At 44.1% G+C, this 25,410-nt stretch overlaps 1 protein-coding gene and 1 non-coding gene across 2 annotated transcripts; one reads left to right on the top strand and one right to left on the bottom strand.

Annotated features, from left to right (window-relative positions):
- Positions 1-86: 86 nt before the first annotated feature.
- LOC139556483 (isthmin-2-like) lies at positions 87-17,541 on the top strand. The gene is made up of 6 exons (XM_071370481.1): positions 87-1,398; positions 4,662-4,916; positions 11,302-11,629; positions 14,192-14,329; positions 14,541-14,609; positions 14,741-17,541. Exons 1-6 carry the CDS (start codon positions 1,057-1,059, stop codon positions 15,256-15,258), a joined length of 1,650 nt encoding a protein of 549 aa, XP_071226582.1. The 5' UTR covers positions 87-1,056; the 3' UTR covers positions 15,259-17,541.
- Positions 17,542-24,859: 7,318 nt separating this feature from the next.
- trnat-ugu (transfer RNA threonine (anticodon UGU)) lies at positions 24,860-24,931 on the bottom strand. The gene has a single exon. It is a non-coding gene; the product is annotated as a tRNA-Thr (tRNA).
- Between the last annotated feature and the right edge of the window lie 479 nt (positions 24,932-25,410).

Here is a 25,410-nt window from a genome sequence, read left to right as displayed (position 1 = left end):
ATCTATATACATATACACAATGTGTAACACGATCTATCGGGAAGACTTTACACAATGAATAGCATTAAATGACTTACCACTTGTTTCTATCTGAAAGAAAGCATATGATTTATCCTGTTTATATAAAAGTACACACACAGCAAAGAGCGATAGGGAGAGCGTGGACACACAAAAGCCAACCTCTTAAATATATTCATATAGTAAAATAGGTGAATAACTGGGGCAATATCGGCATGTAAAACTGTGGATCTGTTACTGGAGAGTGACGCCTCTTGCCGTGAAGTTTGCGTTGACGCACCATATTTTTACATGAAGAGTAGTAGTGTGAAAGTAGACCTATCATCAGCTGTGATCAGCGCCTTTGCTCAGAGGGAATGTTTTCTTGATGTGTGACACCTAATGTGCCTAATGAATGTGTTGGCTCCCTGGTAATCCGTTTAATACAGTCTACAAAGTCACTTATCTCCTCTTCCATTATGCGCGTGCCAATTTATCAGTCGTTTCTGAATCCCGGTCACATCTCCAAAGGGCTCTCTCCCTCTCTATTTGGATAACTAGATCCGCGAGACACCCCCTCTTAAGCATCACTCTTCTCTTCAACAGTGTAGAAGGTGTGAAGACGTGCGTATCCGAACCAGTGCGACTCAGACACTGATTGATTTGGACAAACCTGCGTTGTGGATAATCGACTGACTTCAATTGGATAATGGATTAACGCGTCAGAGATAACGCAAACAGGCTATTCTCAACTCCAGATGTCAATGTATTGGAAGAAAGCACTCACCCATCCATAAGGAAGTGTACCCAACTCTTTTAACCTAGTTGAATAAACCGTTCACCGGTGCGCACTGAGAGAGTGCGTGGGTGTGTGTGTCTTTTGTACTTATAGCCCAAGTTGGTCTGGTTAAATGGGGAGGCTTGAAGAACCTAGACATTGACCTAGACGCAACATACAGGCAGGCAGACAGACAGTGAAAGGATAAATCAGTCGCTTTGAGAGTCGGAGTGGTCAGAGTTGCGTCGAAGTGCGGCAGAGGGATATGGATTGTGCGTCGGATGCCATCGGACATCAGCGCGCATCTCTATCAAGAGGAAGACTCTAAAGCTGTTGTTGCTGGTCGAATAGGTGACCTGCTCGTAAGGAAACAAGTTCTGGAAAAGAGAAGCTCTGATGAGGACAGAAAACAACGTTTCTCTCGCTACGTAAAGAATATACAAGTTAGGGATAGATTGGAGACTTCAAATTACTTTTTAGTTCTCACTTCAATGGAGAAAATGATTCAAGTCGGAGGGAGATGTCTGACAATATTGATGATCTTTTTAGTACTTTTCGTTGGATTGGTGATGGGCTTTCCCACCAAACAGCACAACAAACTGCATAACGGCGTGTCTTTGGAGGTAAGCAAATGTATTTTCTTGATTATTTTCATATTCAAAGATTTGGCCAATTCCGTGCCATGCGTTCCAAATGTAACAAGAGTTAAATGTGATGCAAATTGTATTTAAATTAATTGAGCAAATGTCAATTATTTAATATTTAATTACTACAATATTTGAATATATTACAAAATCATGTCTACATGTAAATTACAGTATGACTTCTTTTGATGCCATCATGCCAATTATTTATTTAAGTCAAATTAAATGTGATAACTTAATTAGTTTCCAGAAAAGAACTACTGCTCTCCTGCCAAAAACATTCTGCATTATCATTCACATCATTCAAAGGTTTACTTGATAGCAAACCATAATCACGGCATCACAGACAGACTTACAATGCTGTGCACTCATAGCAGACTGTCATTGCCCATTCCCTGTTCATGAACCTAAGGAAACTTGTTTCAATAAAGCTCTAGGGCCTTGGGGCAAAGTGTTGTTCTGTGTTTCTCCATGTATAGTAAGGTATCTGAGCATCCAGAGAAGGTCAGCCTGAGCTAAGCAGCATAGCATTACACAGCAGCTACAATACATTCAAAGGCTGTATTCCCTTTGAACACACACACCTTGCTCACATCTGTAACCGGATCCAATAGAGGTATTTGTGCGGCTCATGGACGTGTGTGTATAGAGGGCTTGAAGGTCACCATGAACAGAATCAGATGTACGAATGAAAGAAAGGTGCAAACAGACAGATTCCAGATCTGTGTTATGAAGTCGTTCCTTTGTACTTTCTCTCCCCTGGCTCTCCTCCAGTGGGTGCCCTATTGATGTCCCGATGCCTATAACTGATGGATGATTCATGTCAGTTGGATGTCAAACTAGGGAGAGAGAAACTGAGAGGGAGGGAATGAGAGACAGAGAGGAAGAGTGTGACTGGTGGTGCTGAATGTGCGTTTTGGGCACCAGCGAGTATGACCCTATGTCACCTTTCTGTGTGACCTGTTAGATGCCTGTGTAAGTGGATAGAGGAGGGGCTGGTTTGTACAGTAGGGGGACAAGAGGCACAATAACAAGGGCTTACATAACCAAGTGGGGTAAAAGGAACCCTCAGCAGCTCTCTCTCACACTGGAATAAGGTCAGAGGTCAGGCTGGTTGATTGTTTATGTTGGCTCTTTACTGAGTTAATGTGGAATTTCCTGTTTTTGGTTTCCCCCTCATCATGGGGGGCAGAGGAGGGGTGTGAAGTGTGCGTGGCCTCATTCCCAAATATTGAGACCTGTTTGCTTTATTTATCTGTTCGGTTTCACCCCCCTCCTCTCCTTTCCTCTCTCCCTCTTTCAAGCGCTTGCACTTGTTTTTTCTTTTTTCTTTTCCACATTTTCAGAGGCGATCAAAGGACCCCATAGTTTATTGTTCTTCTGTAATGGTTTGAAAATGGCCAAGTGCAGAGGCCTTTGATATCTGTGGACACATAAATCAGGCCTGCCTGCCTGCCACACCACCCGCCCGCCTGCCTGCCTGCCTGTTTTCCTCTCCTCTGCTTCATCATCCATACAGTACTGTACATCCACCTCCCCTCCTTTCCTCTTCTGTCCCCGCTGAATGTGTGTCACCACCGACTACTAGGCCGACCTAAATGCCACCCCCTACAAAGGACACTAAGCTTTGTTTCATGACGGAAGAGGAATTTATTGGTAATTCCTTTGTTGTGTGTCGGAAAGGCCAGGGCTCCCACTGCTGCACATCCATAGTGGCTCGTAAAGACAGACCGCATACCATCAACCAATAGGCCTTTGATCATCAGGGGAGCCCCTCTGTAGAGAGAGAGAGAGAGAGAGAGAGGAGAGAGTGGGATCAGAGAGAAAGAGGAGGAGGGAGAGAGGAGGAGGAGACTGAATACAGAATCCAGATGTGTAAAAAAGACAAGATGAGGAAGGTGTGAAAATATGTGGTCCTTCATGACTCCAATCTTAAAGTCTTGTCGGTGTATATCTTTGTGTGTCAGGAGTATCTTATATGAGCTCCTTTAACTAGATCTAACTTCTGACAATACTTCTCTAGTCAGACTATGATACAAGTGGTAGAAACGATGCAATGAAGATCTTTTAATGCTAACCTTCAGAGGGACCTGCCTAGACCCCAGGGGAAGCCTTCCTGATCCCCCTCTGACTCTCTCTCCTCGTCAGAATCCTCTGTTTACTCTTTCTCATTCCCCTTTCTCTCTCCCCGTCTTCCTCTCCGGTCCTCATGCTGTTTGACAGGAGTTACCTCTAAATGGTGACCATGTGTTCTCATGGTTGGATCTGATTTGATGGACTTTTTTTATGGGACAATTGCAGCCACTGAAAAAGTATGGTCTGTTTTCGGCCCCATAACCACAATTGCTCAACCGTTTTGTCACAGCTCCAGATTTTTTCCCCCCTCATTGTTTTAAATGGCACCACATTTTCGACCGCAAACTGGCATGGCTCCAGACACTGAGGCCCCGTCAGATGTTTGGGCTATTTATTTATAGATGCTGGCTGAATTAAAAGCTTAGAGTAGTAGAAGTTACCCTTAGGCATTGATCTAGAATCAGCTCACCCTCCCTAAATTCGAACTTTAACTATAAGAGTGGAGAAACGTCAAACTGACCTTAGCTCAGAATTAGGGGAAAACTTCATCCTACTTTCTGATGAGCTTCAATTTAGAAAAAGACATAGACAGGTGTCTGATGGTTGGAATCTGACTGGGGAGGACCCCTACAGCATGTGTCTGTTTATAGCGGGTAGCTGTGTGGCAGCACGGCAGGTTGAGACACACAAGGCCAGCCTGCCCACCGTCCCAGGGGTCCCACGACTCCGAGGCTCTCTCATTAAAACTAGAGAATCTGGCACAGTCTCCTCTTTGTCAAAGACCTGGATGCCAGGGCTTTGGCTGCTGTGGGAAAAAAGAGAAATGGATGGACTAGGGTTGGTTGGTTGGTTGGTTGGTTGGTTGGTTGGTTGGTTGGTTGGTTGAACTCATGGTTTTCAGAACGGTCTAACAACATGGACAGTGGAAACATGATAGTAACATGGTGGAAATGTTATAGGGGGTTGACAATGAAAACCCCAATGTTTTTAAGCTTCCACATAACAACCTGCTAAATTAAACTAGCAAGTTAACCTATGTAGCTTTAAACCAGCCAGTAGCAAATGTACTCACTGTGTGTTATTCATGTCAGCCAAGTCTTCAGAATGGTCCAATCCACTGTGTTTCATCATGATGCTTAATTGAGGTCTCCTATCTTTTTACTCAGACTCGTGCTCAGTCGCCCGTCAGTGGGGTCCATCGTGGACTGGAGGCCCTGGAGCAGCAGAACCAGGTCCAGAGCCTCCTTCCCCCTGACACGGAGCACCGCCACAAGAGGAGGTGGTCTCACTCTCAGCATCGCTCCGTAGGGGTTCTGCCCCAGCCTGAGCCGGAGGAGGAGATGAAACCCTTCGTTCTGGACCTCAAGAACTTCCCTGAGCTCGCCAACGCAGACATCAGCTCTCAGAACCCCAACATCCAGGTGAGTGGGATGATTATTGATTGGATATTTGAAAGAAATTCTCACTCTCAAAGAGATTTTTCACTCTTTCCGTTGTAGGGCGGGAAACTCATCCAATGTGTGGCGGAGTGCCCACTTGGTTAGGCAGTATAGAGATCTGTTACCTTAATTCATTTCTATGGTGTTGATTTTCTCTGTGGCATGATGAGTGGGATATTTCATCAAATTTCAGCAGAAGGACAAGTCAGCTCCACATCACATAAATCTACCTCTAGTAGAAAATCCGCTTCATTCCTCCCATTTCCTGTGATTTCTCCAGCGATTAGCCTCAATGTCTTCAGCATGCCCTTCCGTTCAACTCATCTCAATCTCACGGTAGTTGGTTACATCTTCTGGTTGATTCCAGGATGTGGTTAGCAGGAGCTGCATGTAATGACCTCAGGCTGGCTCTGCCCTCTAATGGGGATGGAAGTCCCTCGCTATAGCCCCCCTGTTGCCTGGTCCTCACATCCTCTACTATGTAGACTGTGGCCAAAATAGCACCCTATTCCCTGGGGCTCAAAAGTAGTGCACTATATAGAGGATAGGCTGCCAATTGGAGCTTTAATGTACAGGATGAGTCTTACAGTAGTCACCGATCAGTCTAATGAGTAGTCATCTACCAGTCTAATGAGTAGTCACCTATCAGTCTAATGAGTAGTCATCTACCAGTCTAATGAGTAGTCACCTACCAGTCTAATGAGTAGTCACCTACCAGTCTAATGAGGAGTCACCTACCAGTCTAATGAGTAGTCATCTACCAGTCTAATGAGTAGTCATCTACCAGTCTAATGAGGAGTCACCTACCAGTCTAATGAGTAGTCATCTACCAGTCTAATGAGTAGTCATCTACCAGTCTAATGAGTAGTCACCTACCAGTCTAATGAGTAGTCATCTACCAGTCTAATGAGTAGTCATCTACCAGTCTAATGAGTAGTCACCTACCAGTCTAATGAGTAGTCACCTACCAGTCTAATGAGTAGTCATCTACCAGTCTAATGAGTAGTCACCTATCAGTCTAATGAGTAGTCATCTACCAGTCTAATGAGTAGTCACCTACCAGTCTAATGAGTAGTCACCTACCAGTCTAATGAGTAGTCACCTACCAGTCTAATGAGTAGTCATCTACCAGTCTAATGAGTAGTCACCTATCAGTCTAATGAGTAGTCATCTACCAGTCTAATGAGTAGTCACCTACCAGTCTAATGAGTAGTCATCTACCAGTCTAATGAGGAGTCATCTACCAGTCTAATGAGTAGTCATCTACCAGTCTAATGAGTAGTCACCTACCAGTCTAATGAGTAGTCATCTACCAGTCTAATGAGGAGTCACCTACCAGTCTAATAAGTAGTCACCTACCAGTCTAATGAGTAGTCATCTACCAGTCTAATGAGTAGTCATCTACCAGTCTAATGAGTAGTCACCTACCAGTCTAATGAGTAGTCATCTACCAGTCTAATGAGGAGTCACCTACCAGTCTAATAAGTAGTCACCTACCAGTCTAATGAGGAGTCACCTACCAGTCTAATGAGGAGTCATCTACCAGTCTAATAAGTAGTCACCTATCAGTCTAATGAGTAGTCACCTACCAGTCTGATGAGGAGTCACCTATCAGTCTGATGAGGAGTCACCTATCAGTCTGATGAAGAGTCACCTATCAGTCTGATGAGGAGTCACCTATCAGTCTAATGAGGAGTCACCTATCAGTCTAATGAGGAGTCACCTATCAGTCTAATGAGGAGTCACCTACCAGTCTAATGAGGAGTCACCTACCAGTCTAATGTGTAGTCACCTACCAGTCTAATGAGGAGTCACCTACCAGTCTAATGAGGAGTCACCTACCAGTCTGATGAGGAGTCACCTACCAGTCTGATGAGGAGTCACCTACCAGTCTGATGAGGAGTCACCTACCAGTCTGATGAGGAGTCACCTATCAGTCTGATGAGGAGTCACCTATCAGTCTGATGAGGAGTCACCTATCAGTCTGATGAGGAGTCACCTATCAGTCTGATGAGGAGTCACCTATCAGTCTGATGAGGAGTCACCTATCAGTCTGATGAGGAGTCACCTACCAGTCTAATGAGGAGTCACCTACCAGTCTAATGTGTAGTCACCTACCAGTCTAATGAGTAGTCACCTACCAGTCTAATGAGTAGTCACCTACCAGTCTAATGAGGAGTCACCTACCAGTCTAATGAGGAGTCACCTACCAGTCTAATGAGGAGTCACCTACCAGTCTAATGAGTAGTCACCTACCAGTCTAATGAGTAGTCACCTACCAGTCTAATGAGTAGTCACCTACCAGTCTAATGAGTAGTCACCTACCAGTCTAATGAGGAGTCACCTACCAGTCTGATGAGGAGTCACCTACCAGTCTGATGAGTAGTCACCTACCAGTCTGATGAGGAGTCACCTACCAGTCTGATGAGGAGTCACCTACCAGTCTGATGAGGAGTCACCTACCAGTCTGATGAGGAGTCACCTACCAGTCTGATGAGGAGTCACCTACCAGTCTGATGAGGAGTCACCTATCAGTCTAATGAGGAGTCACCTATCAGTCTAATGAGGAGTCACCTACCAGTCTAATGAGGAGTCACCTACCAGTCTAATGAGTAGTCAACTACCAGTCTAATGAGTAGTCACCTACCAGTCTAATGTGTAGTCACCTACCAGTCTGATGAGGAGTCACCTACCAGTCTGATGAGGAGTCACCTACCAGTCTGATGAGGAGTCACCTACCAGTCTGATGAGGAGTCACCTATCAGTCTGATGAGGAGTCACCTATCAGTCTGATGAGGAGTCACCTACCAGTCTGATGAGGAGTCACCTATCAGTCTGATGAGGAGTCACCTATCAGTCTGATGAGGAGTCACCTATCAGTCTGATGAGGAGTCACCTATCAGTCTAATGAGGAGTCACCTACCAGTCTAATGAGGAGTCACCTACCAGTCTGATGAGGAGTCACCTACCAGTCTGATGAGGAGTCACCTACCAGTCTGATGAGGAGTCACCTACCAGTCTGATGAGGAGTCACCTATCAGTCTAATGAGGAGTCACCTACCAGTCTAATGAGGAGTCACCTACCAGTCTAATGAGTAGTCACCTACCAGTCTAATGAGTAGTCACCTACCAGTCTAATGTGTAGTCAACTACCAGTCTAATGAGTAGTCACCTACCAGTCTAATGTGTAGTACACCTACCAGTCTGATGAAGAGTCACCTACCAGTCTGATGAGTAGTCACCTACCAGTCTGATGAGGAGTCACCTATCAGTCTGATGAGGAGTCACCTATCAGTCTGATGAGGAGTCACCTATCAGTCTGATGAGGAGTCACCTACCAGTCTGATGAGGAGTCACCTACCAGTCTGATGAGGAGTCACCTATCAGTCTGATGAGGAGTCACCTATCAGTCTGATGAGGAGTCACCTATCAGTCTAATGAGGAGTCACCTATCAGTCTAATGAGGAGTCACCTACCAGTCTAATGAGGAGTCACCTACCAGTCTAATGAGGAGTCACCTACCAGTCTAATGAGGAGTCACCTACCAGTCTAATGTGTAGTCATCTACCAGTCTAATGAGGAGTCACCTACCAGTCTAATGAGGAGTCACCTACCAGTCTAATGAGGAGTCACCTACCAGTCTAATGAGGAGTCACCTACCAGTCTAATGAGGAGTCACCTACCAGTCTAATGAGGAGTCACCTACCAGTCTAATGAGGAGTCACCTACCAGTCTAATGAGTAGTCACCTACCAGTCTAATGAGTAGTCACCTACCAGTCTAATGAGTAGTCACCTACCAGTCTAATGAGGAGTCACCTACCAGTCTGATGAGGAGTCACCTACCAGTCTGATGAGTAGTCACCTACCAGTCTAATGAGTAGTCACCTACCAGTCTAATGAGTAGTCACCTACCAGTCTAATGAGGAGTCACCTATCAGTCTAATGAGTAGTCACCTATCAGTCTAATGAGTAGTCATCTACCAGTCTAATGAGGAGTCACCTATCAGTCTAATGAGTAGTCATCTACCAGTCTAATGAGGAGTCACCTACCAGTCTAATGAGTAGTCATCTACCAGTCTAATGAGTAGTCATCTACCAGTCTAATGAGGAGTCACCTATCAGTCTAATGAGTAGTCATCTACCAGTCTAATGAGGAGTCACCTATCAGTCTAATGAGTAGTCATCTACCAGTCTAATGAGGAGTCACCTATCAGTCTGATGAGGAGTCACCTATCAGTCTAATGAGTAGTCATCTACCAGTCTAATGAGGAGTCACCTATCAGTCTAATGAGTAGTCATCTACAGTGAGGGAAAAAAGTATTTGATCCCCTGCTGATTTTGTACGTTTGCCCACTGACAAAGAAATGATCAGTCTATAATTTTAATGGTAGGTTTATTTGAACAGTGAGAGACAGAATAAAAACAAAAATATCCAGAAAAACGCATGTCAAAAATGTTATAAATTGATTCGCATTTTAATGAGGGAAATAAGTATTTGACCCCCTCTCAATCAGAAAGATTTCTGGCTCCCAGGTGTCTTTCATACAGGTAACGAGCTGAGATTAGGAGCACACTCTTAAAGGGAGTGCTCCTAATCTCAGTTTCTTACCTGTATAAAAGACACCTGTCCACAGAAGCAATCAATCAATCAGATTCCAAACTCTCCACCATGGCCAAGACCAAAGAGCTCTCCAAGGATGTCAGGGACAAGATTGTAGATCTACACAAGGCTGGAATGGGCTACAAGACCATTGCCAAGCAGCTTGGTGAGAAGGTGACAACAGTTGGTGCGATTATTCGCAAATGGAAGAAACACAAAAGAACTGTCAAACTCCCTTGGCCTAGGGCTCCATGCAAGATCTCACCTCGTGGAGTTGCAATGATCATGAGAATGGTGAGGAATCAGCCCAGAACTACACAGGAGGATCTTGTCAATGATCTCAAGGCAGCTGGGACCATAGTCACCAAGAAAACAATTGGTAACACACTACGCCGTGAAGGACTGAAATCCTGCAGCGCCCGCAAGGTCCCCCTGCTCAAGAAAGCACATGTACATGCCCGTCTGAAGTTTGCCAATGAACATCTGAATGATTCAGAGGACAACTGGGTGAAAGTGTTGTGGTCAGATGAGACCAAAATGGAGCTCTTTGGCATCAACTCAACTCACCGTGTTTGGAGGAGGAGGAATGCTGCCTATGACCCCAAGAAACCATCCCCACCGTCAAACATGGAGGTGGAAACATTATGCTTTGGGGGTGTTTTTCTGCTAAGGGGACAGGACAACTTCACCGCATCAAAGGGACGATGGACGGGGCCATGTACCGTCAAATCTTGGGTGAAAACCTCCTTCCCTCAGCCAGGGTATTGAAAATGGGTCGTGGATGGGTATTCCAGCATGACAATGACCCAAAACACACGGCCAAGGCAACAAAGGAGTGGCTCAAGAAAAAGCACATTAAGGTCCTGGAGTGGCCTAGCCAGTCTCCAGACCTTAATCCCATAGAAAATCTGTGGAGGGAGCTGAAGGTTCAAGTTGCCAAACGTCAGCCTCGAAACCTTAATGACTTGAAGAAGATCTGCAAAGAGGAGTGGGACAAAATCCCTCCTGAGATGTGTGCAAACCTGGTGGCCAACTACAAGAAACATCTGACCTCTGTGATTGCCAACAAGGGTTTTGCCACCAAGTACTAAGTCATGTTTTGCAGAGGGGTCAAATACTTATTTCCCTCATTAAAATGCAAATCAATTTATAACATTTTTGACATGCGTTTTTCTGGATTTTTTTGTTGATATTCTGTCTCTCACTGTTCAAATAAACCTACCATTAAAATTACAGACTGATCATTTCATTGTCAGTGGGCAAACGAACAAAATCAGCAGGGGATCAAATACTTTTTTCCCTCACTGTACCAGTCTAATGAGGAGTCACCTATCAGTCTAATGAGTAGTCATCTACCAGTCTAATGAGGAGTCAAAATCATAATAAATGCTCAGGAAGTAGGACCATCTGATTGAGTGCTCAATGCATATCTCGTTTCTGCCTGGCCAAGTCAGAGCTATAAATTAGGCAGGTCAGTTTCCCTGGTACTTCTGGAGGTTGGGATTATTTCCGAGGAGTTTGCTCAGTCATATCTTGGTTTCATTGTGGCTTTCGAATACACCCGCTTTATATAATTTAAAGAGCTTGTCTTTTTTTCTTTTTTTTTTTTTTTACATAAAAGTAGGTCTTTGTACAGACTTTGTGGGCACGAATACACCAGAGTATGTAGAGGTTGCCAGTTTAGCATGTGCAGATCTTGGATACCAAGCTTGTACGTTTTTGTAATAACATTTACTAACACCCTCTTTCCTCTCAACCTGTCTCAGGTGACCATTGAGGTGGTGGATGACCCTAACATAGAAGTGGAGATGGATCTGGTAAAGGACAAGGACTGGATCCCTCCTTCCTCCCCGTCCACTGTAGACTGGCTGGGCGGTAAGAAGCTGTTCTGGCCCCTGTTCTGGGGCTACACAGACGCTGACTCCAGTGAGGATGGGACGGGCCGCTCAGGACTGGAGGAGACTGAAGAGGAGGAGGGGGAGGAGGAGGATTACCTGTTGGAGTACGGTAGTGAGGAGCCCCTCCCAAGTGGAGTGGGGGGAGACTGGGACAGTCGTTGGAACGAGGGTTGGGACGCCACTCATAGCTACTATGGTGAGGCTTCTTGTCTTCGCTAAGACTAAGTTTACACAGGCAGCCAAATTCTGACCTTTTGCCAATAATAGTTTTTTTTTGACCAATCAGATCAGATCTTTTGCCAATAATTGGGCAAAAGAACAGAATTGGGCTGCCTGTGTAAATGCCTAAGTGGTACACTGTCTGTTTAGCTGTCACACCAGCCATCTTAGTTAACACCTAACTTGGGATCACTTTGAATACAATAGAGTCAACATTTCTCTACATGACAGTTGCAACTGATAATCTAGGCAATCATTTTGGCTTCCAGGCAACGGTTCTGGACCAAAGTCTTTCCAAAAATCGTTCTAATTGGAAAAACTTTCATCTTTGTTCCACTGGTCTTTGGCATGCCTGTCTGAGAGTAGTTGATAAAATGGCATCCAAAAGTTGGGGATGTTTTGAAATGGTGGGAGATAAAGAGATTTATAGGAAGTTAATGTAGAAAAGTGGTACAATATAGACAGATAGAACACAGAATTGAGAGAGATAGAGAGACAGAAGTATTGACTGAGCATGCGAGCAAGAGAGCTCTCCACTCTGCGAGCACTCGACCGGCAGGCCCATTGTGGAGCCCAAGCCTTTGAAGTGGACACTGGGTCCCAGCTCGCAGCTCACTGTGGAGGCCTGCTGTCGTTTGAAGATGGGCCCGATGCACTCGCTAATGGCAGCGTGAGCCTGTTCCCCCTGACAGACAAAACAGCTCACTGCTTGTGAACAATTAGAGGGCAGATTGGAAAGAGGGGATGACAGGGGCCATTCGGCTGGGTCTTTCATCCCCCCTCCGGGACCCCAGGCCCCCAGACCCTGGCTCGGCCCTCTGCCCTGGGCCCTAGGCGGCAAGGCCTTTTGAGACAGTTCAAGAATTCGGCGGCTTTCAGGGCTGTGCAGAACATTTACTCCTCTATTGTTTTTTGTTTCTCTTAATTCTCCTCAGTCTGTTTTCTCCTTCTGCATGGTGGGAAAAGAGCAGCATGCCTTCTGGTTACACAGGCAGATAGCTTTATTCAGCCCCGCAGAGCAGAGCCAATGAAAAGAGAAGGGAAGAGTATGGATGTGGAAACTAGTGGAAACTTTAAAGGAATGGAAAAGACAGTGGGCTGGGAGAATCCGGCCTAGGAGGATAGACAGAGAGGGGTTACAACTTCGTAGTTTGATGAATGTTTACGTTGATAGTGCACAGGCAGAGGATCTCCCTGTTTAATTCTAAGTCACTCCTTTTAGCCAGTGTGCCCTTTGCCTCTACCCTTCAGATCAGACAAAGGGATTGATTTCAGACAAAAGAGACTGACTGTTAACTCTGGCAATTGCTCTTAACCTCAAACCTCAATGAACCAAAACACAGCACATTCCGATAACATAGTCAGTTGAACAATTTCACTGAGTATAGGATGTGTATGCACATGTGCAGCTGGCTTGAACGTTGCTAAATGAGGTGTATGTTGGTTAGGAACAAGGCGACCATGTCTATTAAGTGGTCAGATATAAAATAAGATTGTAGTGAACATAAAGTATGTATGCCAGACTAGCGTAATGTAACGTTGGGGCTTCCCTTCTGTAATTAAAACGCTCCTGTACTGAGAAGAGTCTATTCCTGTGTTCTGGCCACATGGTGAGCTGGCAGTGCCACAAAGGCCCAAGCTGCACCGCCAACAAAGCTGCCATTTCTGCGCCCACCTCGTCTTGTCTGTAATCGAGGGCGGACATGTTTTCGGTATCATTAACACCAGACTCAAACCTCTCAGAAGCAGATGGAGAACTTCAGCCTCATTGCGGAGACTTGTCTCTAATTTGTCAGAGTCTACATTACAGGACTATGGGGCTGGGAGAAGGTTAGACCCGAGGAAGATTATACTGTTGCCTGAGATAGAAAACGTATATACAGGCCTTGTTATGGCTTAGCTATAATAGCAAATATTAACATTTAGTCGATAGATTTTTTTGCAGATAATATTATTTTAGAAAAACTGCTAATTAAGGGCTCTTTGAGAGGGAAACGCTACTCCTGTGTAAGAGTCTACAGTATGTTCCGGCTTATACTTTGGTTCAGGAAAGGCATCTAAACCTAATCTAGCATTGTTTCCCAGCAGCACTATTTACTATGCAGAGTTTCCCTTCGTGCCCACTCCTAATCAATCCTTTCAAGTTGTTGTTTTCCTTTTCCGTGATAGCTTGTTAAATGTATGTGGTGAACAAACCAAATGCTTTTAATGGGAGTTCTACACAGTTACGGAACCTAGTTAGGGAACCCTACAGCTGGGAGAGGAATTCAACTCTCTGATTAGAGAGTGAGCATTAGGGGGATTCTAGGGGTGTGTAGTTGTGGTTCCTACACATCCGTTATGGAAGGAGTGAGATACTAGCTTACTGTGACCAGACAGAAGTTTTGCTAGCTAAACCAAAGGTGAAACAAAGAAAAGGATTAGTCTGGTCCCAGGCTAATGAGTTACAGTTACCCCACAAAATGGAAACCACTATGTAAATCCAAATCCTTATCATTAATGAGTTTCGGTTTTGTTGTTTTGTCTTCCCCCCGTACAGAGGAGGGGACGGAGGAGTGGAGTGCCTGGTCTCTGTGCTCAGTCACCTGTGGTCATGGAGAGAGGAAGAGGACACGGTCCTGTGGTTACAGCTGCACCCTGACAGAGGCCACCAAATGTGACATGGAGCCTTGTCCAGGTGACCTTCACACACAATGTTTATTCTAGATTCCGGTCACCAACTCCTAGTCCTGAGCCACAGGATGTACAGGCTTTTGCTCCAGCCCAGCACTTACACACCCAATTCAGCTAATTTAAGTTAGTTGATCGACTAGTCGATTAGCTGAATCATCTGTGAATGTGAGCTAGAGACGTGATCTAACTAAATGGTACCGTTCCTGTCTCTGCAGACGATGTCAACACAGTGGCTGAACCTTTCCCCTTCGAGATGGAGAACGGAACTGAACCGTTTGGCACAGGTATGTCGAATCAATGTACACTTAGCAAATGGTTAAGCAAGTAGGTTAATCAAACTAGCAAACATGGGTAGTTAGAATGTACCTACTGATCTAATTACATCTAGCATGGTCTCTCTCTCCTCTCCCTCTAGATGTGGACACATGTGAGAAGTGGCTGAACTGTAAGAGCGACTTCCTCCAGAGATACCTCAACCAGGTCCTGTCAGAACTACCCAGCTGCCCCTGTGCCTACCCCTCGGCCGTCGCCTACACCGTGGTCAGCATTTTCGACGAGGGACACGACCGGACCTTCCGTTGGCATGATGCCAGTGGCCCTAAAGAACGCCTGGACATCTACAAACCCTCTGCGAGGACTTGCATCCGCTCGGCCCTCTCTAGCGATGTCGCTACGCTCGGCGCCCAGCACTGTTGCTACGACGACCGTGGCTGTCTGATCACACGGGGTAAGGGTGCGGGAACGCCCAACCTGATCAGCACGGATTTCTCCCCGGAGCTCCACTTCAAGGTGGACGTGCTTCCCTGGATCCTGTGTAAAGGGGACTGGAGCCGCTTCCACGCGGTGCGGCCGCCCAACAACGGCCTGGTCTGCCCAGAGAACCCCCACCATGACGTGTTCATGAACGAGCTGGAGGAGGCCCGGGAATACTGAGAACACACACAGCAGCCAAAACTACACTACCCAGAATTCACCCGTACAGTGGGGCCCAATCCTAACTTGAGAAGGGAGCGCGTGTAGGACTGTTTTGCATAGCTTTTTGCATTTTGCATATAAGGAGGTATGGCGGTTGCAAGGTTGAGGTGCAAGTTGATTTCAAGTTAGGATTTGGCACATTAAACACCCTGTGACCAGACCCAACAGAACAGAACTGAACTTCATTGAACTGAACAACAACTAAAAAGACGCAGTCCTGTCAATGCTTGCCGACGTGTTTCGCATCCAGCATGGTACCAAGCTCTCTGTCTCTCTCTCGCTGTCTGTCCCTTAGTCTGGTATGCACTTCTGTCTGTATGTAAGCATGACATTGTCGTCTAGCCTGTTGGTGGCTTGTTGTAGGTGTTGTGGCTCTGTGTGACTGACGATAGCAACATAAACATCCCAAATGTACTTCCTGATTTGATTTTGCTGTGTGAGATGTTTGATACTGTAGTAAGTCTTATTTTGAAAAGGGGATTGTGGAATGTGTCATGCCCAACACATGAATATAGTCATAACTATGCTGCTATGAGAAGATTAAGTTAGATAGGTACTGGAGGGGGATATATGATTGAACAAACATGAATTTGCTGAAAGGTTATTCTTAAAAAATATAATCTAAAGCTGAGGAGAGAATTTGGTCTAAAGAAAGAAGTTTACAAGCACGAACAACCACACCCAGCACCTCATGCTCATTCTTGATAACATGCCAACAGAACAACTTCTTAGAAGCTTGGAGGTGGAGACAGTCATCTGGTCTGGACTGAACTTCTCGTCCTCTGTTTCAACAATGACAGTTTGAGAACCTTCAATCATGGATGTTTCTACAGTTTTCTCAGGGGGACTCATATTGTTAGAGATTATAGCCCATATGTACCTCAACAGTGGAGCAGCATTGGGAACCACTACTTCAGAGTGCACTTCGGACTGTACTTCAGAGCGCACATTAAAGATGAGAATGGTACCTGTTACGGAAACGAAAAAGTTGGATCTACAGTGTAAATGGATGAAGAGCGGATAAATACAGTATTAATTCAGATAAAGTTATGAAATGATGCCCTTTGTGCGGTTTTTGGCAAGCCATTTTTTCTGTCAATGTAATTAAAGTTGAATAGCTGTTCTATTCCATTGCGATATGTTGCATTGTTTTTGCAAAGACTTCATAGGAGTGGGAACTGTTGGCTTGAAGTCTTAACATTTATGCTCCAAACCTCTTTCAGGAATTCATTATTTTTTTTTATGTGTGCAAACATGCATTACATTTTGAAATCACATGTTGTTGTTTTTTTAAAGGAAGGCACTTTATTTAAGGTATATATATATATACAAATGATGGCATGTATGAAAATCAAATGTTTATATGTTATAATGTTATAATTGTGAAAGGGTAACTTGCCAGAAATGCTGCATTGTTCATTTGTAAAGTATTATGTGAGTGAGTTTCTGTGAGTTTCTGTTTAAAAGCATGGTTGATATTTTGTGATTTCTTAAACTAGTATAACTATACTCATAGGAAAAAGGTGCTATCTAGAACCTAAAAGGGTTCTTCGGCTGTCCCCTTAGGAGAACTCTTAGAATAACCCTTGTTCGTTCCAGGTAGAATCCTTTTGGTTCCAAGTTGAACGGTTTTGGGTTCCATGTAGAACCTTTTCAACAGAGGGTTCTACATGGAACCCAAAATGGTTCTACCTGGAACAAAAAAGGGTTTTACCTGGAGCCAAAATGGGGACAGCTGAAGAACCCTTTTGGAACCCTTTTTTCTAAGAGTGTACCATATTGTCTTGTACAGTATTTATTGTCAGTTTTTTTAAGTCTGCTAAAGCTTTGAAATGACTCTACTAAAACCCACATGGTGCACTACTAGGGTTGCAAAATTCACAACATTCACTTTCCCAAAATACCCAGGTAAAAAAAATCCTGGCTGGAATATTTCTGGAATCAGCAGGGCATTACCTGCGAGGGAATCATCCAACCTGGAGTTCTTCAACTGGGATTTCTGGAAAAATCCTGGAATTGTTTCGGGAAAGGTTCTGGAATCTTTAAAACCTACTTCGGACTGAGACACTCTGACACCCCGGTGACGTCAGAAGGGAAACGACCTGCCTCACATGATATGACCACTCCAGCAACAGCAACTCCATCAAGTGTCTGTATCGTTTTATCATTTTGTTGTACTTCTGTGCTATGAAAATATGTTGTGACAAATACAATGAGGAATATAAAGACGTTTGCATTGATTGTCTGGCTCATGATTGTCCTTGTTCTGTCCTTCTGTATACTATCAGATGTCTTTGAAATCTGCGTAGTTTCTCTGTGTAGTCGACTTCCTCATCATACACAAATCCACAACTCATCTACTAGATTTCAAAACACAGTAAAGCATAAGAAAAGTTGGCCGCAAATCTCTCTTTCTAGAGGTGCTTGAGTTTATTGATGTTTTGGCCCAAGGTCTTCATCAGAAAAGGCTGTCGACTACCCCCCCCCCCCCCAAAAAAAAAGGTTGAGAGGCAACATTGGTGAACTTTTAACGGCCCTGTGTTTTACTCAGTAGTATCACTTCCAAATTGAACGTTTTCACAAGAACCTGATCCGTGGAGCATGCCCCCTCTCTCTCAGGGTCTCAGGCAGGCAGAGAAGAAGAGAACCTGATCCGTGGAGCATGCCCCCTCTCTCTCAGGGTCTCAGGCAGGCAGAGAAGAAGAGAACCTGATCCGTGGAGCATGCCCCCTCTCTCTCAGGGTCTCAGGCAGGCAGAGAAGAAGAGAAGCTGACTGCGTTTTGATGTCTTTGTTTTTCCACTTGCTGTGCCTTAACCAGGGCCATCCAGGCATGGCCTGCTGACTGATCTTACAAGGCTGAACCCCAGCCTCAGCATGTGTGGAGCAATCTGCTTTCAATTGGAGACCAAACGGCCTGAAACGTTATACATTTTAGGACAGGCAGAATGTTTTATTTTTACATGTTGGTTATTCTCGGAGCGAGCTCCTCTATGTTCTGCTGGCAGCAAACAAAAAGGCAGGATCAAAGAGGCTTTTGTCTGTCGTTGTTGATTTTGTTAGTAAGTGGGGGATTGGAGAATGATTGAGTAGACTATTGAGGTGAGCTCTACTCTCTACCTCCAAATCCTGAACTTGAGCTGCAAGACACAAAGCAACATTGGCTCATAAATGTATCTTTATTATGTCGTTCAATGATCCTCTTTGGAAACAAAATGAAACGTTAGTTCTGTGCCACGTCAGTCGTGACTATTGACTCTCTATACTGAAATGATGAGAAGCAGGGTTAAACTTTGCACCCTGATTCAATCACATATGGATGAAGAGTGCTCGGACTGGTTACGTTATTACATTACCGTAGTGAAACACCATGGATCAACAGAATCACACTCAATTTGCTTCGTCGACTGTGTCCTCCAGATGGCATCAATTTGTTTTCAAAGTCCAACCCAGATTTTGGAGAACCCGGAGTTAATAACGGAACGAACGCTTCTTAGACCAAAACATGATGACCTATTAATTACTATAGAAATCACAGGAACCTCATTCTCTTTCTTATTGACACAAGGAAGTATCAAGTGCAGGGATGATAATGTGGTTTCACTTGCTATAGGGTGAGGAAGGCACATCACATCCGCATTGATTGTTGATTCTGTAACTCACAGATGGCATCATAGACAACAATCTCATCTGTTTTCTGGGTTGTTCTCGGTTCTCTAATCTATACATAATCATGTCTGTCCGTAACTCCGTATACTCTTACAGGGGGGTTAAATAATGGAGATTCAGATGTCAGGACAATGCAGATTCACAGGCGTATCATTCCTTCTCAAAAGGAAGGTACAGTCTTGAACTTTCTGTTACTTCTACTTTTTTGTCTGTCTAGTGTACCTCAAGTATACTTTTTTTTAAACCATTTTTAGATTCTCTTAATTCCTATAGGTCCTCACCATAATTCATAGCATAGCATTTTTTCCTGACTCTCTGTCACCTGTAAGAAACGAGAACACCAGAGGAACACTGATACTTCTAGAACGGAACATTAGGTTGCTCATGGGTCAGGGTGGCAATTGAGTCTATACTGATTTGAAATATGTATAATTAAAAGCAGGAAAAGCGTAAAGAAGAAACACCAGTGTTGGTTTGCTCATTCACACAAATGCAGGACTGGTTAATAAGGAGTTGATGGTGTGTGTGTGTGTTCTACAGTTATATTGTTCCAAGTTTCAGTCAACTTTATTTTATAAAGCCCTTTCTAAGGCAGCAGTTGTCACAACGTGTATTACAGATACCTAGCGTAAAACCCTAAACAGAAAGTAATGCAGAGGCAGAAGCACAGTGGCTAGGAAAAACACCATAGAAGCAGGAACCTAGAAAGAAACCTAGAGAGGAACCAGGCTCCGAGGAGTTGCCAGTCCCTTTCCGGCTGTACCCAAAATTGGTATGTGAAAGTATGCACACATATAAATGCAGTATGTGAAGATTTGTATGTATTTGAGCTGCCGCTAGAATCGTTTAACGATTAACAAATCTGTGTGAGATAGCGTTTTACAGTTAGTTCTAGTTCTAAGTTGACTACAGATGAGCTGTCTGTGGAATGCGTCCAGACAGATGCTGACCACGTTTGTTCTCTGAATAATAGATAAATATCCACAGATGTGAAGACAGAACAGAGAAGAAGACATGGCTTCAAATACTCTTTGAAATCTTGACTGAGGCTTGACTGAGGTTGCCTGGCTTAATGGACCAATAGAATAGTCCCACAAGTGTAATCCCTGCCCATCTGGCACTCTAGGCAGGCTAAAACAAACGCACAACGTATTTGAACGATTTTGAATAGTATTTGAACCCAGGTCTACAGAGAAGGAGAAAAAAAATGCTCAAGGAAAGAGATATAAAAGGATTGGAGACATTTTTGGGACTGACTAAAAATGTTATCTGAAATCTTGAATCATGCAAGAAAGAGGTGTTTTTCAATGAGCTGCATATATTTGCTCAACTCAACATGAGCGCGACACGCACATCATCTCACGGCATGGTTCTATCATTTCCATATTTCACCAAAACACAGATGTTCATAACAGAACTAGACATTCATTTATGGATCTTGAGTTCAGAATACACAATTCACTATGCAGTTGCTGTACACTGTAATAGAATCTTACAATACCATGCATGATAAATCTTTGTGAAGCAAAGGGTGGACGAAGAATAAGGGGGAATAGAAAAGGCTACTTGTAAAAGCGACGTTACAGTAGGTGAGGCATCGGAGAGGAAGCTGTGCAGATAGATGACTTGAAAGTATATGGATGCAGTCTTAGTCATGGCTGGCCAGGCCCAGAGCCAGGACTTGGTGGTTACGCTCCTGTTAACTCTGCTAGGCTGACAGGAATATGAGATTTCCTCAGCATGTTTAGTGCACCGCAGTGGACCAGGACCGGCATATAGTGGACTAAGTTCTCCACCACTACACTCCCTATATTCCCAACACACACTGTGGCCCGCATATGAGAGTAGTACACAGGCCACACATGCACACACACTTAGACACAAATACGGATCAATTACTAGAACTGACGCCATTGGAGACTGTCATACAGAAGTGATCTACTCCAGCTAATCTGTAACCCCAGGAGACCTGTAAACATCTGTGTGCCTCTGAGGCGGTGTTTTATGATTTACATGCATTTAACAAACAAACATAGCAACGCACACAGTCAATCAAAGGTACACAGAAAGACAGGAATCAGGGGTTGTTTTTTAAATAAAAATGGTTCACATCCCTTTTACCCTGCATGTTGTTAGAATGATGTAGTTGAGTATGTGTGAGGTCTCTCTTGTGGTCACATTTCCAACAGACAGAGTTGGTAGATGATTGCACATGGTCTCTGATCCAATGTACCATCTCCTGCCATTGTGCTCTTGGGCAAGGCACTTAACCCCCCACAATTGCTCTCCATCCAGGGGCACTGCACTGCTGCTGATCCTGTGTCTCTCAACGTGTGTCCTTCCTAACCAATGGATAATAAAGTTGTATTCTATTCCATGTATTCTATGAGTTCTGGAGAAGTTGGTAAAGCAATTGTGGTTGACATTGACATACCTATATAGTGGCATTACTTCCTACAGTGGAGTGATTCCAATACATTGTTTGAGCAATTTTCAGCACGATGATCCCAATACGGGACAGCAATATCCTCCTTAAAAAAGTCCCCCAAAAAAGGACCAACAAATTCCTCTGTGGAATCAGACTCCAGAAACGTTTGTTCTGATGCTGTTTTCCAGGGGGATAATACATTTTCTCTCTCTGTGTCTCTCTCTTTAGTGTTATCTGCTCTGTCTCTCTCTTTCTCTCTGTATCTCTTCCTCTCTCTCCCCGCCTCTCTCTGTCTGCTGTTAATGTAACCACAAGACGAGCCAAGACAATACCCTGCAACATGATGAGTCTCAGCCTTGCCTAGAGAAGAGAAGCCAGCCTAGTGATACTACTGCGACGGCAGTGAGCCAGCCATAACAATAACAACATTGAACAGCCTCCGGTGCTTACAGCCTTACACTGAGCCAAGGACCAGTTCAAAAATATGATTGCTCCTTTTTTCCCTCTGTGAATAAAGAAAGCGGAGTACTACTGAAGTTATTGGGAACAATATGTACAGGTATGAAGTTGGCATAGAGGAGAATGAGATTTAGTAGTTCAAGGTGAAGTATAACCTACATACTGCCTGAGTTGATTTTGGATTTCATTTTACCTACCCTGTAGTCTGTATGGCAGGTATGGCCGATAACGTATCATTGATACGTCACCACACAAACAGTTCTTCAGAGAGGGGAAATCTACAATCTATGGGAGGTTGTAAAATATTGATAAAACATGAATAAATATGGTAATAACTCATTGGTTAATCTCATCCACCAGCCAGCTCACTCAATTGAGCCTGGGGACAAGGTTACTGATTGATTGAAATTGTGTGATTGAGAAATTGATCTTAGATCTGGGAGCAACTTCATCCTATTCCCTAACTCGGTGGTTCTCAACCTTTTTTGGTTACTGTACCACCAAGTACATTTAGCTCTGTTTGAAGTACCCCTGAAGTACCCCCTCATGTGCATTTTACCAGTAGGCCTATGGTCTAATGAGTCTTCTCAAGTACCCCCTGTGGATAGGCCAAGTACCCCCCAGGGTACTGTTGAGAATCACTGCCTTAACTAACCTATGTAAGTGAGGCAGTGCAAAGGCCCTCAGCATGACACTAGGAAGGAAGGATCTTCAAAACCTAACATAGAGTGACCCCTGCTGTTGGACATACCTCAATACATCACTGACTCATGGGCTGCATCTCAATAGTCTAGTGAGACGTCCTCTGTTGGACATACCTCAATACATCACTGACTCATGAGGGGCTGCATCTCAATAGTTTTAGATAGGCGTCCTCTGTTGGACATACCGCAATACATCACTGAGCCATGGGCTGCATCTCAATTGTCTAGTGAGGCGTCCTCTGTTGGACATACGTCAATACAGCACTGAGCCATGGGCTGCATCTTTTTTATTATTTTAGATTTTTTTTTATTTAACTTTTATTTAACTCGGCAAGTCAGTTAAGAACAAATTCTTACTTACAATGACAGCCGACTCCGGCCAAACCCTAACCTGGACGACGTTGGTTAGGGTTTGCGCCGCCCTATGGGACTCCCAATCACGGCCGGTTGTGATACAGCCTGGAATCAAACCAAGGTCTGTAGTGATGCCTCTAGCACTGAGATGCAGTGCCTTAGACTGCTGCACCCCTCTCCCGAGTGCATCTCAATAGTCTAGAGAGGATTCCTCCTCTCCTCTCCTTTATTAATAGTGATCTGAACTGAAAACACTGCTCTTCTTTTTCACCTGAATTTACGGTTCTGTCTGGTGGGTGGCTGACAAATTAAAATAGAGTTCATCCTAAGCAAGGATGATAATTGTATTTCCATTACCAATCATGACTTGTCGTAGGTAGGCTACAGGTTTTATTATGAAACAGAGAGCCTCTCTTGTGGAACAATGACTTTCTTAATCTGATGCACGAAGACATTAGAAGTGATCAACTTTATTCCCTTGAAGAATCACAAACAGCAAGAACTCCCCTGATATCCTGTCGAAATAAATCATGACCATGAAACTTCATGTTTAGCCAACAGATCCATAGTCATCCACTGTCTGTGCCCTTGCCTCTCTTCTCCCCCCAACCACACATTGAGACAGCACTTCACAATGCATTCAACAAGGAGATATAAACATAGTCAGAGCAACATACAGAACTATTCAACCTTCACATTGACAATGTTCATGTGCATCACTGCTTCCTCCTCCACAGTGAATTGCTATTTTGAATTCACTTTTGAACTCACTTTGATATCTGTTGACTCCCACAAATGACTCCCACAATTACCCCATCATCAGGGTGTAATTGTATTTCTAAGGGATGCCCGCTCTGCTCTGCAACCGAGAGGGATAGGTGTTTTTAGGCAGTGAAGTGTGGGATTAGTTAGCTCTACATACACCATTCTACGCCTGGCTAGCATAACAATGCTCCTATTTTGAGCCAAAGAAGGAATTCCCTGCCACTTCATTGGGCAGAGAGAAGACACCCACACACACCTCTGCGCGCGTGCGCACACGCACACACACGCACACACACACACACACACACACACACACACACACACACACACACACACGCGCGCGCACACCCACACACACACCCACACACACACACGCCCAACTGTGGATGAGAGGATATGGAGGTCTAACTCAATGAGAAGTTCAGAGACATGGAACATTATAATTCACCTCACTTAACACTCTATTAGAGGGAAATGCATGAGCAGATTTTTACAATGCAACAAGTGCATGTCACGTATCTATGACACATCAGTTAAGCCTAGGTTATATTTGAGCACCCAGTATATTCACATGAGTCATACTCTCTTCTCTCAATTGATTAAGCTGGAAGTTGGAACAAAGCTTTTAAAAAGCCTTTTTTTGATCAGTAGTGCAGTTTTGTGACTCCTTGGAACTCCTCGGAACTCCTCTCACAAGAGACTCAAAACTCCATCATGATCACATCATCATTTCTATCTCTGTGACCTGTTATTACCGTCTTATATACATGTCATAACATACATAGGGCTATACACATGTTATTATTGCACCATAATAAAGCACTCGCTTACTTTTAGTCAACTAAAATGTTGACTAAATCCTCTTCACTACTATGTGAAAATTATGATAGCTATACTCATCCATACACTTGCATATTGACTCAATTCAAACAATGGATACATTGTTTATAAACTTTTGACTGGCCTATAGTAACATCATAGCTGAACAGAGAAGACATTTCACACTTGGCTGAGTTTAAACAATGTGAGCATCATACAAATCTAAGTATCATTCTTACACTTGCAATTCAGTCCACACGTGTCTAAAATGACACCCAAAGTGAGTGCAAAATACATCACATGTAGTTGGTTATCTTCCGCAAGTTCTCAGCGACCGTGTGTGGCAGACCTTTTTTAATTTTAGGCTCCAGCGAGGATCGAACTCGCGACCCCTGGTTTACAAGACCAGTGCTCTGCCACTGAGCTATAGAGCCGGTTTCAGCACATAGAAACTACATTGGTAGTGTTTTCTGATCTTTTGAACGACCAAATATCAAATCGTAAATTTAATGACATGAAGATCACTGACGTCATGATTTGACCTCGTTTTAATCTGAATTCCCAGTTGTCATGAAAACACCAAGAGTCCACACAGCGAGAGCCTATAAGGAAACGCCTTTTCAAAGATATTTATAACTAACCCCCTTGTCTGTGGCATGGTGCCCAAATTGAAATAACTTGTAGTATTGGGCACCATCTGGATGTCACCGTGACATGCCAATTAGCTAGCGTTAGCCATTATTATTATACCTCAGTGAGATGTAGGCTAGCACATATCGATGGCTATAGCTAACGTGGGCACTTTGTTCCATCCCACTTGATTTTATTTCGAGTAGGATAGCAGCCTACACGACAAATAACTTGTAATATTGGTAGTAACCATCTGTATGTAGACTGTCAGCATACAGTCTAC

This window comes from Salvelinus alpinus, chromosome 27 (genome assembly GCF_045679555.1).
Source record: "Salvelinus alpinus chromosome 27, SLU_Salpinus.1, whole genome shotgun sequence".
Classification (NCBI taxonomy): domain Eukaryota; kingdom Metazoa; phylum Chordata; class Actinopteri; order Salmoniformes; family Salmonidae; genus Salvelinus; species Salvelinus alpinus.
The sequence above is the reverse complement of the archived record's forward strand: the minus strand, read 5'-3'. Positions and strand labels throughout refer to the sequence as shown.

Excerpts from the sequence above, each read along its gene's own strand:
- LOC139556483 (XM_071370481.1), top strand. The coding sequence starts at position 1,057 with ATGCCATCGGACATCAGCGCGCATCTCTATCAAGAGGAAGACTCTAAA. Across the intron at positions 14,330-14,540 it reads TGACATGGAGCCTTGTCCAG|ACGATGTCAACACAGTGGCT; the intron begins GTGACCTTCACA and ends CTGTCTCTGCAG. Across the intron at positions 14,610-14,740 it reads AACTGAACCGTTTGGCACAG|ATGTGGACACATGTGAGAAG; the intron begins GTATGTCGAATC and ends CTCTCCCTCTAG.